Source organism: Dermacentor silvarum, chromosome 1 (genome assembly GCF_013339745.2).
Source record: "Dermacentor silvarum isolate Dsil-2018 chromosome 1, BIME_Dsil_1.4, whole genome shotgun sequence".
NCBI classification, from domain to species: Eukaryota; Metazoa; Arthropoda; class Arachnida; order Ixodida; family Ixodidae; genus Dermacentor; species Dermacentor silvarum.
The window spans coordinates 136,132,917-136,146,393 of record NC_051154.1 but is presented as its reverse complement, the minus strand read 5'-3'; the positions used below and the strand labels follow the sequence as shown (position 1 = coordinate 136,146,393).

Below are 13,477 nucleotides of genomic sequence, written 5' to 3'. Positions count from 1 at the left end.
CACTATTTTTACTACTTAAAAGTGCTCCAGCTTACCTAATCAAATTCACTGTTGAAGACCTAGCGAGGAGAAGTTCGGCCTGGCGAGCGTATAGAGGGCTAAAGCATTTAGAGGAACATTTCAACTAAGGCCTAAAACGCAGCCGCATGACTGAAGCTAAATGGAATGTGTTTCCTCAAATCACGCACTGATTTAATGCTCAGTGTCGTTATGTTTCTGTCTATTCACGACAGGAGCTCTACCACGAACGCTACAGCAACGTGGCGGTAATGTTCGCTTCCATACCAAACTACATCGAGTTTTACGACGAGACTGACGTTAACAAACAAGGGCTGGAGTGCTTGCGACTTCTTAATGAGATCATCTGCGACTTCGACAAGGTCTGAAATTTACTGAACGACTTTCTGTTTTTTTTTTTTTTTTTTTTTTTTTTGCACTTCGAAGAAGCGCCAGCGCTTATACAACCATTGTACGCTCATTTGTGTTTCAGCTCCTCTTGAAGCCCAAGTTTAGTGTTATCGAGAAAATCAAGACTATCGGCAGCACCTACATGGCTGCAGCTGGCCTTCAACCCGGTCGTGAAGAAAATGGGGTGAGTGTAAGCAAAAAAAAAAATAACGAAAAATAAACATTTTATGCATTTACGCCAGGCGCCCATCGACTGCAAAAAAAATAAAAATACTGCTGTTCGCACCTTTAAGTCTGCGTGCGTTGTCACTGTAGCCTGCAGTTTCACTGGAGCCATATCCTCTAGTAGTAACAGTAACTACAAAACCTGCCATGAGATCTGTATGCATTTTACACATGTAGACGTATGTGTACATATACCCGTTAGTCGGATATACGCGGCAATATGCGTTGTGTGGGGTTGTATGTACATCATAACTTATTTTACATCGTTCAGACGAGAAGTGCTGTTTCAAAGCTTTCGAAAAGTCAAAGCGCCTCCGTATCGAGCACACACACACACACAATTATTCGAATGTCTTTTTTTATGTTATTCAAAATGAGTTAGCGACGTATATTCGTCACCAAAGAATATCGACCTATATTCCTGAACAAAGCTAGCAAAAGTACCGAGCTAACGGAGTCACCCCGCGCCGTAAAGCCAGTCTGGAGATTATCCAGACTGGCTTTCAAGAAATGCAGGATATACAACGCACTCGACGGCGCTCAACGACGACGCCACTTTGAGTGCCGAGGTCGCCTGTGATTCATACGACGAGGACGACTTCTCAGGCAGTTCCGACGCGACCCGCCGTGGTGACGTCGTGGCTTTGGCGTTGTGCTGCTGAGCCCGAGCGTGCGGGATCGAATCCCGCCCGCGCCGGCCACATGTCGATGGGGTCAAGTGCAAAACGCCCGTGTACCGTGCATTGATTGCGTGCACGTTAAAGAGCCCCACGTGGTCAAAATTTATCCGGGGTCCCCCACTACGGCGTGCCTCGTAAAAATATCGTGGTTTTGGCGCGGAAAAGCACAGAATTTATATATATATATATATAGTTCTGACGTACTGATGCGGCTTGTGACACCGACAGCCGAGATTTAGTAGCCGGGCCTACGGTTAATAAAGCTTTGTCATGGTTCAAGGTCTTTCGTTCTTTTTCTAAAAAGATACGGGTCGACCTGTATTCGAATTGTTTTTTTTTTTTTTCGACAAGTTCAATATATAGGGGTCGACCCATATTTGTGTTCGACGTATCTTCGAGTAAATACGGTATTAGTTTCTTGGTAAACTGGATCCATACACGACAGCAACGCTGCAGGCGCCTATAACACACAGGAGAATGAGAAGCGGTGAGGATGAAAGTCGCCAAAATTTCTTTTCGTTTTTTTTTTCTTTTTCATCTTTTTAGACGTGATCTTAAACTCTGGCGTTCCCAACCACCACCACCGCCGACCTTCTTCTTTTCTTTTTCTTTTTTCCTGGTCTAGAAAATGTAGCATTTTCGCACTAAAACTTGCCGCCATGCTACTCGTCCAAAAAATTGGCTCTATATACTACAATTGTATATCAAAGCATGTATGTCCTTCAAGCACCCTTCCTCGCTTGAAACACGCGAAAAATATAGCCGCTGGGAAGTTTTATTCGATTCTAGCAACAAAAGCGGCCGACAGCTAATCGTGACATATGAACCTGCGCGAGATGCCGGCTATAGCTTCCGCCAATTTGCAGAAAAAAAATAATGCAAACGGCAGAGAAGGCGGAGACAGATGATTCTGAACAAAAGCACGAACAAACAAATACGCGAAGTACGAGCTTACGCACACCTGTCAGCTAATTCTTCTTTTTTTTTGTTATTATTTTTCATTAAGACGCGAACCAACACGGCGGTAAGAGAAAATAACGCTTGTGGTGACATTTTGCGCCTGCTTAGGTTTTGGCGGAGCCATTGCAAGCATCACAGCCAAAGAAACCGCGACATACTTGTATGCTTTCAAACTACGCTCTAGGCACGGTTGCGCCGCGGCTCGCCTCCCGATATTTTCTTGCATGGCTTGTGGTATTTAAATCGCTTATACTTAAGCCCTCTCTCCAAGCTGCTTCGGAATTCTACCTAAACTTGCTGAGAAGCCGTCAGAAGGACCACTTTCTCACGCTAACGGCCGGCTAATATGTATTTGCTCGTCGTGGTAAGAAGGGTTTCTCAGATATACCATCAGTCGTGCAGCGTCGTTCTCTCTGATACTTCGATCTCAGCACAAAGTCGTTTAATACTGTTAGGTACAGCTGCAGCGTAAAAGGATTAGCACAAGTGGCCGATGACCGGTGCAGGGAAATTGCGGTGCGCGGCGCTCTTGTTCACGTGCACACTGGTGTCTAAAGTGCCAGATGATTCATGCTTCAAAGAGGGAGTGCCTGGCCCTCTCGTTTTAGGCGTGCTAGGGAACAACACCATCGCGTGCTGAAATTTATCTGCTCGGAGGATCGGTCACTTGTGCAAATATTTTTCCGCTGCAGCTGCACATTCACATTATAACCGTCTGTTCGGGCTTTAGTTGTGTTGCAATTTACTTTGCTTCTATGATCTCTGTATAACCTGCAGTAAAACACAAACTGAAGGTCCGATTTAAAATATTATAGCTGGCGTAAAGCAATGGAGGGAAATAGCATTGTGTTCACTTTCTGCGTCGCTTTGTAACCGTGAAAGCAATTCGAGAGAAAATGAGTGCGTACTTACACAGAACAAAACTAACGACACTTCCAGCATTTTGTACGAATTGGTGCCAAGGGGAAGGAAGCACAGTCGAGGACAGCAGAACATAAAGTGACGTTAAAAGAGAGTGCAAACAAGAGAGAGTTTCACAGGAAGATGTAAACATGAAATAATCAACTGTGCTCGAACGAGAAATGTCGCTGGAGCAAATGTTTTTAAAAGGTGACTTATCTTCGTGAGGACAAAGACAGGTCATCTTGTCTAAACGCTGGCTGCAGCGACATTCCTTGTTCGACTGCCGGTGACGAGACAGTGAAATTTTCAGGCATAGGATAGAGTAGGTTGACGCAACACAGGCGCAATTAGAAATCGCCGAGAGAGGTCTCCGTCTTGCAGCGGACATAAAATAGGCTGAGGACGATGACGATGAAACTGACTTGACATCGCAAGCCTGCCATTTAAATGTCACATGCATCTTTGGTTATATTAATTCTCGTCACATCTAACATGGTAATTCTATAGCCGTTTTTAACCGTGTGCTACTTGTCGGAAATGGTGCCTTATCTTTTGTAGGACAAGCCACGTGATGATCACAACGTCGTCAGCCTGGTGGAGTTCGCCATCGCCCTCACCGCGCTTCTCGAACAAATAAACAGAGAATCATTCCAACGCTTCAAGCTCAGAATTGGTACGTGATGTGGACTGCAGTCGGAGACTGGCCTTCGCCTTTTTCGAGCGCCAGTGCGCAAGTTTAACCTCACGCACGCTTTGTTAGTTACTATGAGTTACACGCTGTAGCGCCACCACAAGTTTTCTTTGGTCGCCAAGCTGGAACAGTTACAGCGGGCGTTAGCTGCAAATATTTCTACACAAATAATTTTCAAAAAAAAAAAAAACTTATCGCAAGAAGCGCGAGAAGGTGATTAATTCTAGCCGTAGGAGAAACCGGGAGTGAACAGCTTTTACCCTACTGCGGCATTGTTTGTATTGTTTGTATCAAAGCCCGTGGCTGTGAAACGCTAGAACCACCTGTCTGAAAATCCTCACTAACGTTAATATATGCCAGTGCTCCAACTCATCGAATCAATTTGCATTTACTGCACCTGTGTTGTTATGCACCTCCCCACGGATACAATTGTTTTGTTTTTTTTTTTCTTCTATCACCCACCGCGGTGGATCAGTGGCTATGGTGTTGCGCTGCAGAGGTAGCGCGTTCGATCCCAGCTGCGGCGGCAGCATTCCGATGGGGGCGGAATGTAAAAAAAAAAAACATTTACCGTGCTTTGGGCGCAATGCTAAAGAAACCCAGGTGGTCAAATGTAATCCGGAGCCCACCACCACGGCGTCCCTCATAACCCGTTGTTCAGTTTCGGGACATTAAAACCCCACATTTAACTTTTCTTCCTTTATCATCATCCTGGGTATATAAACGCAGCACGCAAAAATAAAATGAAAACGCGATTTCCTTTTTTTTTTTTTTTTTGCGCGCGTAGCTGTCTACGCGAGTCATGAACCATGCATGCATGAGCCGGAATAATGTCTTTCTGCACAAATGCATACTTTTTTCTGCTATTGACTTTTCTCTCTCTCTCTCGTATTTGGTACTCGCCGGAGCTGCGCGAATGATATGCACGAGCCTCGTACATTGCAAATAACACAAAGACTATTCTCACCACAACCTCTCAGGTATCAATCATGGCCCAGTGATAGCCGGCGTCGTGGGTGCCCAGAAGCCCCAGTACGACATCTGGGGCAACACTGTCAACGTGGCCAGTCGTATGGACAGTTGCGGCGTCATCGGCAGGATTCAAGTGCGTGAAATGTTCACCTATTCAGCTTTTTTTTCCGGAAAGAGACATGCCAAAATGAAGCTAGTGTGAACTCATTAAAAAAAGAAGCAAATGAAGCGAGGGCTGCTGGTTTCCACCCCCAAACCAAGCGAAAGCTCACTGAAAATTGCTTCAGCATGTTAGCTCTTAGCACAACAGTCGAGTACAAAGGAAGGCATTCTGAATGTAAAGCTTACGTGTAAAAAAAAAAAGGATGGGGGAGAGGTAAGCCTATATGTTCAGAAAATGGTGGCGTGTTTCAACCGTCGCCATCTGTGTGTCGGTGGGACAAGTCAAGTCAAGAAAAAAATAATAAACAAATAATGACATCACACCAGGAAGTTGAATCGACGTCGTGATTTACGTTTTTTGCGCGAATGTTTAAGTTCCTTTAAGGTCCGACATTTTGACTGCTACTCGAAGTTTCTTTCTTTTCTTTTTCTTTTTTCTGAGTTTGTAGCTCGCCTCAGCGTATTGACCCTTTTCGCGGCGATCCCGTGGGCGCTGCCATGTTTGATCACGTGGTGACGCGTCCATTGCTTGCCTCAACTGCCTCCGTTGCCTCCGTGTTTACAATGGATGCGTATGGCGCCGGTGCGGCTTAGCAAACCTCTGTTTCGAGAGATATCGTAGACCGTGACTGGGTGGACGACACGAAGATCTGGCCACAGCTTCAGAGAACATGCAAAAGCGCTTTCGGAGCTGATTAAGATATATGTCCAAACGGCGTGAGCAGCGTATACGATGCTTGCTCTAAAAGCGAGGCTAAATATGTATTCGAAGCTATCCAAACTTTCCGCTCATGAATTGAATCATGCAGGATCGTAGTGTTTTGGTCTTCGTTCTTTATTTGGCAAATATTTTGAAGCAGCGGCTTGTCACGTTTCTGACTCAGTAAGGTTCCTCGGTGCGGTCACTATCTGATCTTTTTCTGCCGAATCGCTCGTGGGTGTGCTGCAGTTCTGTTAGATTTGTTCTTGCTGCGCACAAGGCTTGAAACGTAGCTGTTCTGCAAATTGTAATACCTTGTAGCAAATGTGTATTATCGCTAGTAACTCGCTTACTCTTGTGGGCCGTCACGAAACATTCAGCTTCGACCATTCGTGCGCTATTGGTGTAGTACCATCAGTCATTTATTGTGCGTATATAGTGCGCATATATTCAAGTGTGCGCCCATTCACTTATTCTTGACACGTCGTCGAAATAACCGGTGTAAGTTTCCGTGCTGGTTGGCGTAGATGTACATAGATACTGTGCGCGAAACCTACTACTATAGGAAGCAGCGCTACTCCCGTTATCATTGTTTATCGAGCGGTACTCACTCTTGCCGACGTACCGGGGCTGAAGCCCTTTCTTTGAAGGTTAGCAATACAACGCTGGCGGACGAGCAAATTTGTGTATCTTTGAGGAAAGCCGTAAATCTCGAAGTGCCGGAAACATGTACGGACAGTTGCAGCAGCGGTCCGCGATCTTGGCCCCCACATATTCATTACATTCATGAATATGCCAGTCACTATTTTTGCAGCCGACTACTGCACACGTCTTCAATCCACATGATTTAAACCAGCATGAATGGAGCACAGTGCGTTAGCGAAAACTCAGTTGCATTTCCGACAGCTGATCGCACAGAAGCAAGGTAGAAGCGGTAATGGTTTCGTATTCGTGCGCGGTCGCTGAGGAGACGTATGGCGCGCCGCCTAAGCGCCATCTCGTTTCTCCAGAACAAATTGCTCCGCGAAAAGGGTCAATACGCCAGCGTGCCTTTATAAGAGTGGCCTGTGTCTCAAGGTGAACACGATTACGCTTGTATAATGACGGCCACTGGTTTTGTACGTTCCTTAAAGGGACACTAAAGGCAAATAAAAATTCAAGCTAAAGTGATACAGTAATGCTTTACAACGTCTAAGGCGTCAATATAATCGCGAACAGAGCTTTAGTAACCGAGAAATGGAGGTAAATGCAGGACAAGATTAGAGACTCCCCAGGGACATTCAGGTACTTACCCGATGACGAAGGCACTCCTCAGAAACATTGCCACTAGTGCTCAACCACTCGAATTAAAAAGATCATTTCATTGTATTATAAGACGGAATAAAATGCTACTTGTCTACTTCTATTAGATTCTTAGAATAAATATCTTTTTTTGGAGTTAAGCCCATTTCACATGGTGCGAATTTGACTGCATTTTCGCGCTTGCGAATTCGCAGTTGCGGCAAATGGGCCGTGCGACCCTTCGTGCGTGCGATTTTTCGATGTTCGGAGTGCTGAACTTCTCTGCGAAAACGCACATGCGGCAAGTACGGGGAACCAATCACAACGTGGATCGTAGACACGTCGTTGTGGCCTGCCTGCTTAATTTTTGTTTTGATAAAGTAACGCAGTCAAACACGAACAACTGTCACGAAAACAGTTTCCAAGTTGTTTTACTTTGTTTTCACCGAAGCGAACCGCCGCCAAGAATAATTCAGTCCTCCGCTAGGTGCTCGCAAATCCGAAAATCGCAGCTGCCGCACTCGGTGCATGTGAAACAACATTGCGAAGTTCGCATTTGCAGAAATCATAGCTGCGTAAAACGCAGTGCAAGATTGCACCATGTGGACCTGGCTTCACCCTTGAAAACGACATGGGTGGTGTAAAGGTTTCGTTTTCGCTCGACTCTGCGCCGCGCTCTTTCGAGCTTCAGTAGTTCCGTTATCGCGTAGTGCTGCGCTGGCGTTACATGGCTCACTAAACTCGCACTTGAATTTGCAAGCAGCAGAGAATGACACGTCCATGTGATGTCGCGGGATGCCCGAACGGTCCGCACGACGGCACGTCCAGACGGTGACCAGCTTCGCCGCCCGACGTCGCATTGCTCGCTGCTTTCGCGCTCGGAAAAGCCGGTGTCGAGGCCGCCGTCGTAGTACGCAACGACGCCGGCATCGCGAGCCCCCAGCAGCATGTCACGCTCATCGGAGCTGAAATCGCTAAAATTGAGCCCAGCATCGCGAGCCTATGAGTCGTTGTCAGTATCGTGAACAAGGCCCATTGCGACGAGCGTCGACGATCATGATTTACAATTCGGCGCACGCTTTTCGTTCCGCTTTCGCACTGCTGTCGGCTCTGTCTTGGCTCTGTTTCTGGTCGCGCATCTGCGTTTTCCGCAAAAAGCCGTAGCGCCGTCTGCGGGCGGCGTTTTACTCAACGGCAGCGCAACGTCACTATGAGACCTGACGTCACCACTTCTCGCTCCGAAGGGCGGGCGACTTGAATGGCGCTAGAGGTACGCGGACGCTTCAAACGCAATTTTCTCATAAAGTAAGTCTTTTCTTGGCACGAAACAACCGTTTCGAGGTTTCTGTGATCGTATTTTAACATCCCACGTTGACTTAATATTTGCCTTTAGTGTCCCTTTAAGAACGTGAAGGATTAGGATGAGAATGATTGACAGTGCGAAAGAGATTTCAAATGGCAATTAACTTTTATTAGCATATAACTCTAAAGCCAATATACGTGACCAAATAAGAAAATATGTTTCAATGGATGAAAAGTATTATGGCCAACGCATAGTCACAATATTGCAATATATGCAAAACCTATATATATATATATACTCACAGAATTCTCGAGGCACTCCAAAATTCTTTGCAACGCCATGTATTCATATGAGACAGTTATCAGACAAGACAGCGTTGCAGCATATTATCATTTAAAAATGCATTTCAACCAACCAACTTTGCTCCCTGTAGTGTGCTCAGAGCTTGTGTTACAAAAAGTGAACAAAAAATTGCCCGGCATTTCTTGCACGGTATACAGCACTTCGGATGCAGCAGCATCAAGGTTCACCATAAGGCACAGTTTGCAGTCACATCTTCCTATACCAAAAAATGCCTTTTGTTAAAAAAGTGAAGAGCTAGCTACGCCTTTAGCCAACACGCAAAGAAATGAAAGAAAAAAGAAAAAACTTTGACCCAAGCGCCGTGCTCAATCCAGCAACGCCATTTTAAGTAAAAGCTGTACAGTTGCTTTTTTTAGGACGCCAAAATAATCTGAAAGTGAAGTGTTACTTTATTTGGCAGTATTGTGCTAAAACATGTTTTCCCTATAGGTTTGTTTTACTTCAGTGTTTGTCACCTCTCACCTAGTCGCGCTTCAAGTGCGCTGCACTATGTCTCTATCAATAAGAGTTTGGCACGCTTTTCGTTCCAAGTTTCGCGACTCGTGCTCGTGCTCGGCACGAGCTTATACACGGCCGTATAAACTTGTAAACATAGACATACTAATTAAATTATCAAGCACGGGAGTATGAGCCATATGCTCAAGTGGGTATGAGCCATTCATTGTCTTACGTAACAGACAGATTTAATTTTGAAGCAATTTAATTTCGAAGAATCGCAAGCGGCAATGGTGGGCGAATGCTGCTAACCACGCCGCCGAGCAAACTCGAGACATCGCGAACGCAAGCGACAACGGCGGACTGCGGGTATACCGTCAGAGACGTCGTTCTCTCCATCGCAGCTGAACGTGTACGTGTGTAACCTCGTAATTGAGAAATACTTTAATGAACCGATCGGGATTAACCCAATGATAAACACCGGGACCGCACATTTCAGCTTCGCTGGTTAACCATCTTGACGGAGTGAAAGGGCCGACAAATTTTTTTTCAAGAAACTGTAGAAGTTCGCAACATTAAAAATGCCGTAGTTTCGCCCGAAAGGCGAAACATCGATTGCGATAGCAAACTAGTGGTCAACTATACGAAGTAAGGATAGTAGTTTTATCGGTCGTATAAACTTGTAAACATAGACATACTAATTAAATTATCAAGCATGGTGTCACGCGCAAACAAGCAAACATGAACGCATCTCACTCGATGAACGCGGAAACTTGCTGTCTAAACGCTGTAGTGAGTAAGCGCGGCCGCAGTAGCGAGCGAATTGACCTTCGCCCCGCCGCTCACATCAACGCGAACTCAGCGCGAAAACACAGCGCAGGGAGGAAGGACTCTGCCCCCAGCCGCAGATGGCATTCAAGATACAGCCGCCCGGGCGGGAGCGCGCGGCGTATTGTGGCCTCCCCCCTTCCTACCCTCCCTCCGGAGCCTGCGGAGCTTTGCGCCCGCGGGCCGCCGGGCCGCTCGGGCGGCGCGGAATAAAACGCCCCCCCCCCCCCCCCCCCTCCGGCGCGTTGCGTGCGACTGGAAGATGGCGCACTTCCTTCCCGCTTCCTGCCCTTGCGTGCGCGTGATTGGTTCACCCTCGCACGCTTTCACTCGTACATAGAGCATACGGCGGGGCGACGATTTTGTCGCCCGTGGACTTTATACGGAACCTCACGGTGACGGCGACGGCAGAAATGCGCCCGGAGTGTCCATGTAATTTCTATCGCAATAAAACTGCTTATTCGTGAAATGGCAGAAAATTACTCACTTTCGGCCGCTATTGTGAGGGACAGACACGGGTTACCTTCTAGCAGCCGGTCACCTGGCCCCAGAGGGATTGTCTGGGGCTGTAGAAGGTCAACGCTCCTCACAGAGTCCAGAACTGCGGGCCATAAAGGCCGAATCAAGACGTCGGCGATGTTGACGAATAGTATGTGTGCCGATGTTGACAGCAGACTTCAAGGACGTGTTACGGACGATCGCATACTTGGGTGGTGTTCGCATCAGAACCGATGCGTTATCGCGCTTACACATTTCTAAACCCTTTACATCATTGCAAGACTTCGGTACGCATGTACCGCCGATTTTCGCGATCACAAAAAAAAAAAAATTTCTCGCAGGTCACCGAAGACACAGCCAAGAAGCTCCAGGAGTGCGGTTATGAGTGTGAGTGCCGCGGATCCACTTACGTCAAGGGGAAAGGCACCCTGACCACGTACTTCGTCAAGACGCAGTTCGACAGGAACGACTCGTGAGCGACCACTCCCCGCATCCGCCGGATCCGTGCCAGTTACGCAGCCATTTCAGCTGGCCCACCCCTTCTTTCTGGTTCGGCAGGCACAGACCGCCGAGTGGAATATGAGAGTCCGAAATCGAATGCCCGGTTCCTCTGCAGCACGACGCCTTTCAGCGGTGCAGAGGAGCGCACGCGCGCAGCAGGGTGAAAGTAACTCCCCTGCTGTCCCACACACCTTCCAGGAGGTATATAGACGTTCTGCGTCTGCACCCGCGTGACGTAGCCACCATGGACAAAAGAGCTGTCCCTTAGACAACCAGCACAGACTGAAAACATGTATACATTAAGAAACAATGCCACTGCGCCCGAAAATCAAACTCTACTGGGAACACGTGCAGCCACCCCATTGAGTCACGTACTACTTTCACGCGGCCTCGTGAGATTGCTTCTTCGATAGCCTGAGAGATAGAGGCGACCATCATGGTGCACACTATACAACGCACTGAGAGCATCCCTAAGGCGAATCCCATGAATCGACTCGGAGCATCGGAAATTAATCCTAGCTCGCGCACTCACAGAGAAAATCCACCACTCGATCATAGGAGCTCCAGGGATTTCCAACGCTTCATCGTTGAACTCCAGACAGGCGAGTGAAATTTATGATCAAACTGACGACTCCAAAGTCATTCGTTGTTTAACGGCTGCCCTTATTGTTAATATTGTGAGCAAAGTATCGCGTATAGCGTGTATACAACGTCGGAGGAATCAGGAAAACTATATATTTATCTTCAGAGAACCGCTTTACCATCCTGTAGTATGAACCTGTTAAGCATCGTACATTAAATATTTTTCTCTCATCGTATCTCACTTCTGTGTATGTCTACTATACTGGTTACGCACACGACGAATTGCACTCAGTGGTCTGCTCGTACGTGCATTTCGCGCCATACAGAATAGAGAAAGTGAAAACTTCAACAAGAAACGTGGACCACTCACAAACACGGTAAGTTAAGAAAGGGTGCTATTTCCTGCTACGGAACCACTCTCTGTCCCTAATGCTGCAGCAGGAGTACTGGAAGTGTTAGGTAAATAGGCCGGACCGGGGTATGCAGCTAGTACTTGCCCGCCTGAGTCAGTGTACTTTCACGTGGCCAAGCGAGATGCGACCAGAATGTATGCGCGTGCACACCACATCAGAGTGCGCGAAGGAGAGGGAACAATATTTCCCTTCTCTCTTTTTACTTGCAAAGCCATTGTCCCACCGCCTTCAACACGAGTTAGTAACAGCCAGATAACGTGACAAATAGGGACACGGTTCAGCTTAAGCATTGTTGTTCGTCGCTATCAGGTTCCTTCAGGTTCACGATAAGTCCGCACAAAAGAACTAATGCGGCGCAGCGCTCTAACTTCGTGAAACAACCCCTAGATATAAGCAAGAAGAAAGCGCCCTTCCATTCAAGTACAAATCTTAATGCTAATGCGGCCAAAATTAGAGCGTCGCACTTCGCGATAACGCAACGATGTTCAATCAAAAGCACTGAACAGGTGCTGCTTGTTTTCTGCGCGGTGTAAGAATAGTATAGGCCATCGACCTTGGTTTAGGCTTTGGCACTCGCCGCCGGCACGGCGGAGAACCCGACCAGATAATTTCGCAGCTGCGCCCTTGTGGATTATAATGATGTTAATTTAATCATCCCCTTTGTAACGGGACGGCGACAAACAGTCACCTAGCCTGCTTGAGCTAATCAGGTTTTACTACATCTATCGTAGTCTACCATTTTGCCTATCTCGATTTGTTATTTCTTCATTACAACGTTTATCTCTATATTGTACACTTACCTATGCATGCGACGACACCGGTTCTATCAGTCTCTTCCCTGCTTTTCTCCACCAATACTCTAAACGTATCTTGCTTATCTCGACTGCTGACCAGTTAATACTTCCATCCGCTTTGAAACCCAGCGCTTCTGGAAGATGGGCGTTTCCTAAAAGTCTTGCTGGGAGAATATCTTGGCATTCCACTACGATGTACCAAGTCGTTTACGGACTTTTGCCAAGGTAAATACACCTGGTAGCGAAGCTTCCATAGAAGCCCATACGTTCAAAACATGGCGGCTTATCGGCGGTCATAGAGTTAATATAACCTACTCTAGAGGAAAAGCTCCCCATAGCGCCCATGTATTGAAATCGGGAACCGCAAGGGCGCAGCCATGATGCTACTCCGTGCAGGCGCGCAGGCGCAGACGACGAGATGCAATTTAGACGAGGCGCGCAATCAACGCGATCCCGAGCCTCCGTCGGTATGGTAGCGCCATCTAGTTAAGGCGCCTGCAAACGCAGCCTTTCAGACACCGTAAATTTTACATCAAACTTTTCTAAAAAGCCATCCAATCTTTCTGAAAAATATACGGCATTAACTTCAAACGTTGTCCGTGCCTACGTGCTACGTGTAAGTGCTTGCTTTTGCATAATATTTTGAATATTTTTATGTTACAAAAATGAGTCGTAGCATAATGGCGGCGCCTTGGGGTTCCCACATTTTGCGCCCAGCTTTTCCTCTAGAGTCAGTATTGACCCTTTTCGCGGCGATCCCGTGGGCGCTGCCATGTTT

General features: G+C 47.0%; 1 protein-coding gene across 1 annotated transcript in view; it reads left to right on the top strand.

Moving 5' to 3' along the window:
• The window catches only part of LOC119436082 (adenylate cyclase type 2), a 650,431-nt gene extending 638,703 nt beyond the window's left edge, over positions 1 to 11,728 (top strand). The window contains exons 19-23 of the mRNA XM_037702828.2: positions 234 to 380; positions 491 to 592; positions 3,735 to 3,849; positions 4,848 to 4,972; positions 10,751 to 11,728. Of these exons, the coding sequence (XP_037558756.1) occupies positions 234 to 380; positions 491 to 592; positions 3,735 to 3,849; positions 4,848 to 4,972; positions 10,751 to 10,885 (624 nt within the window). The 3' untranslated portion in view covers positions 10,886 to 11,728. The remainder of the gene's footprint in view (positions 1 to 233; positions 381 to 490; positions 593 to 3,734; positions 3,850 to 4,847; positions 4,973 to 10,750) is intronic.
• The last annotated feature ends 1,749 nt before the right edge of the window (positions 11,729 to 13,477 follow it).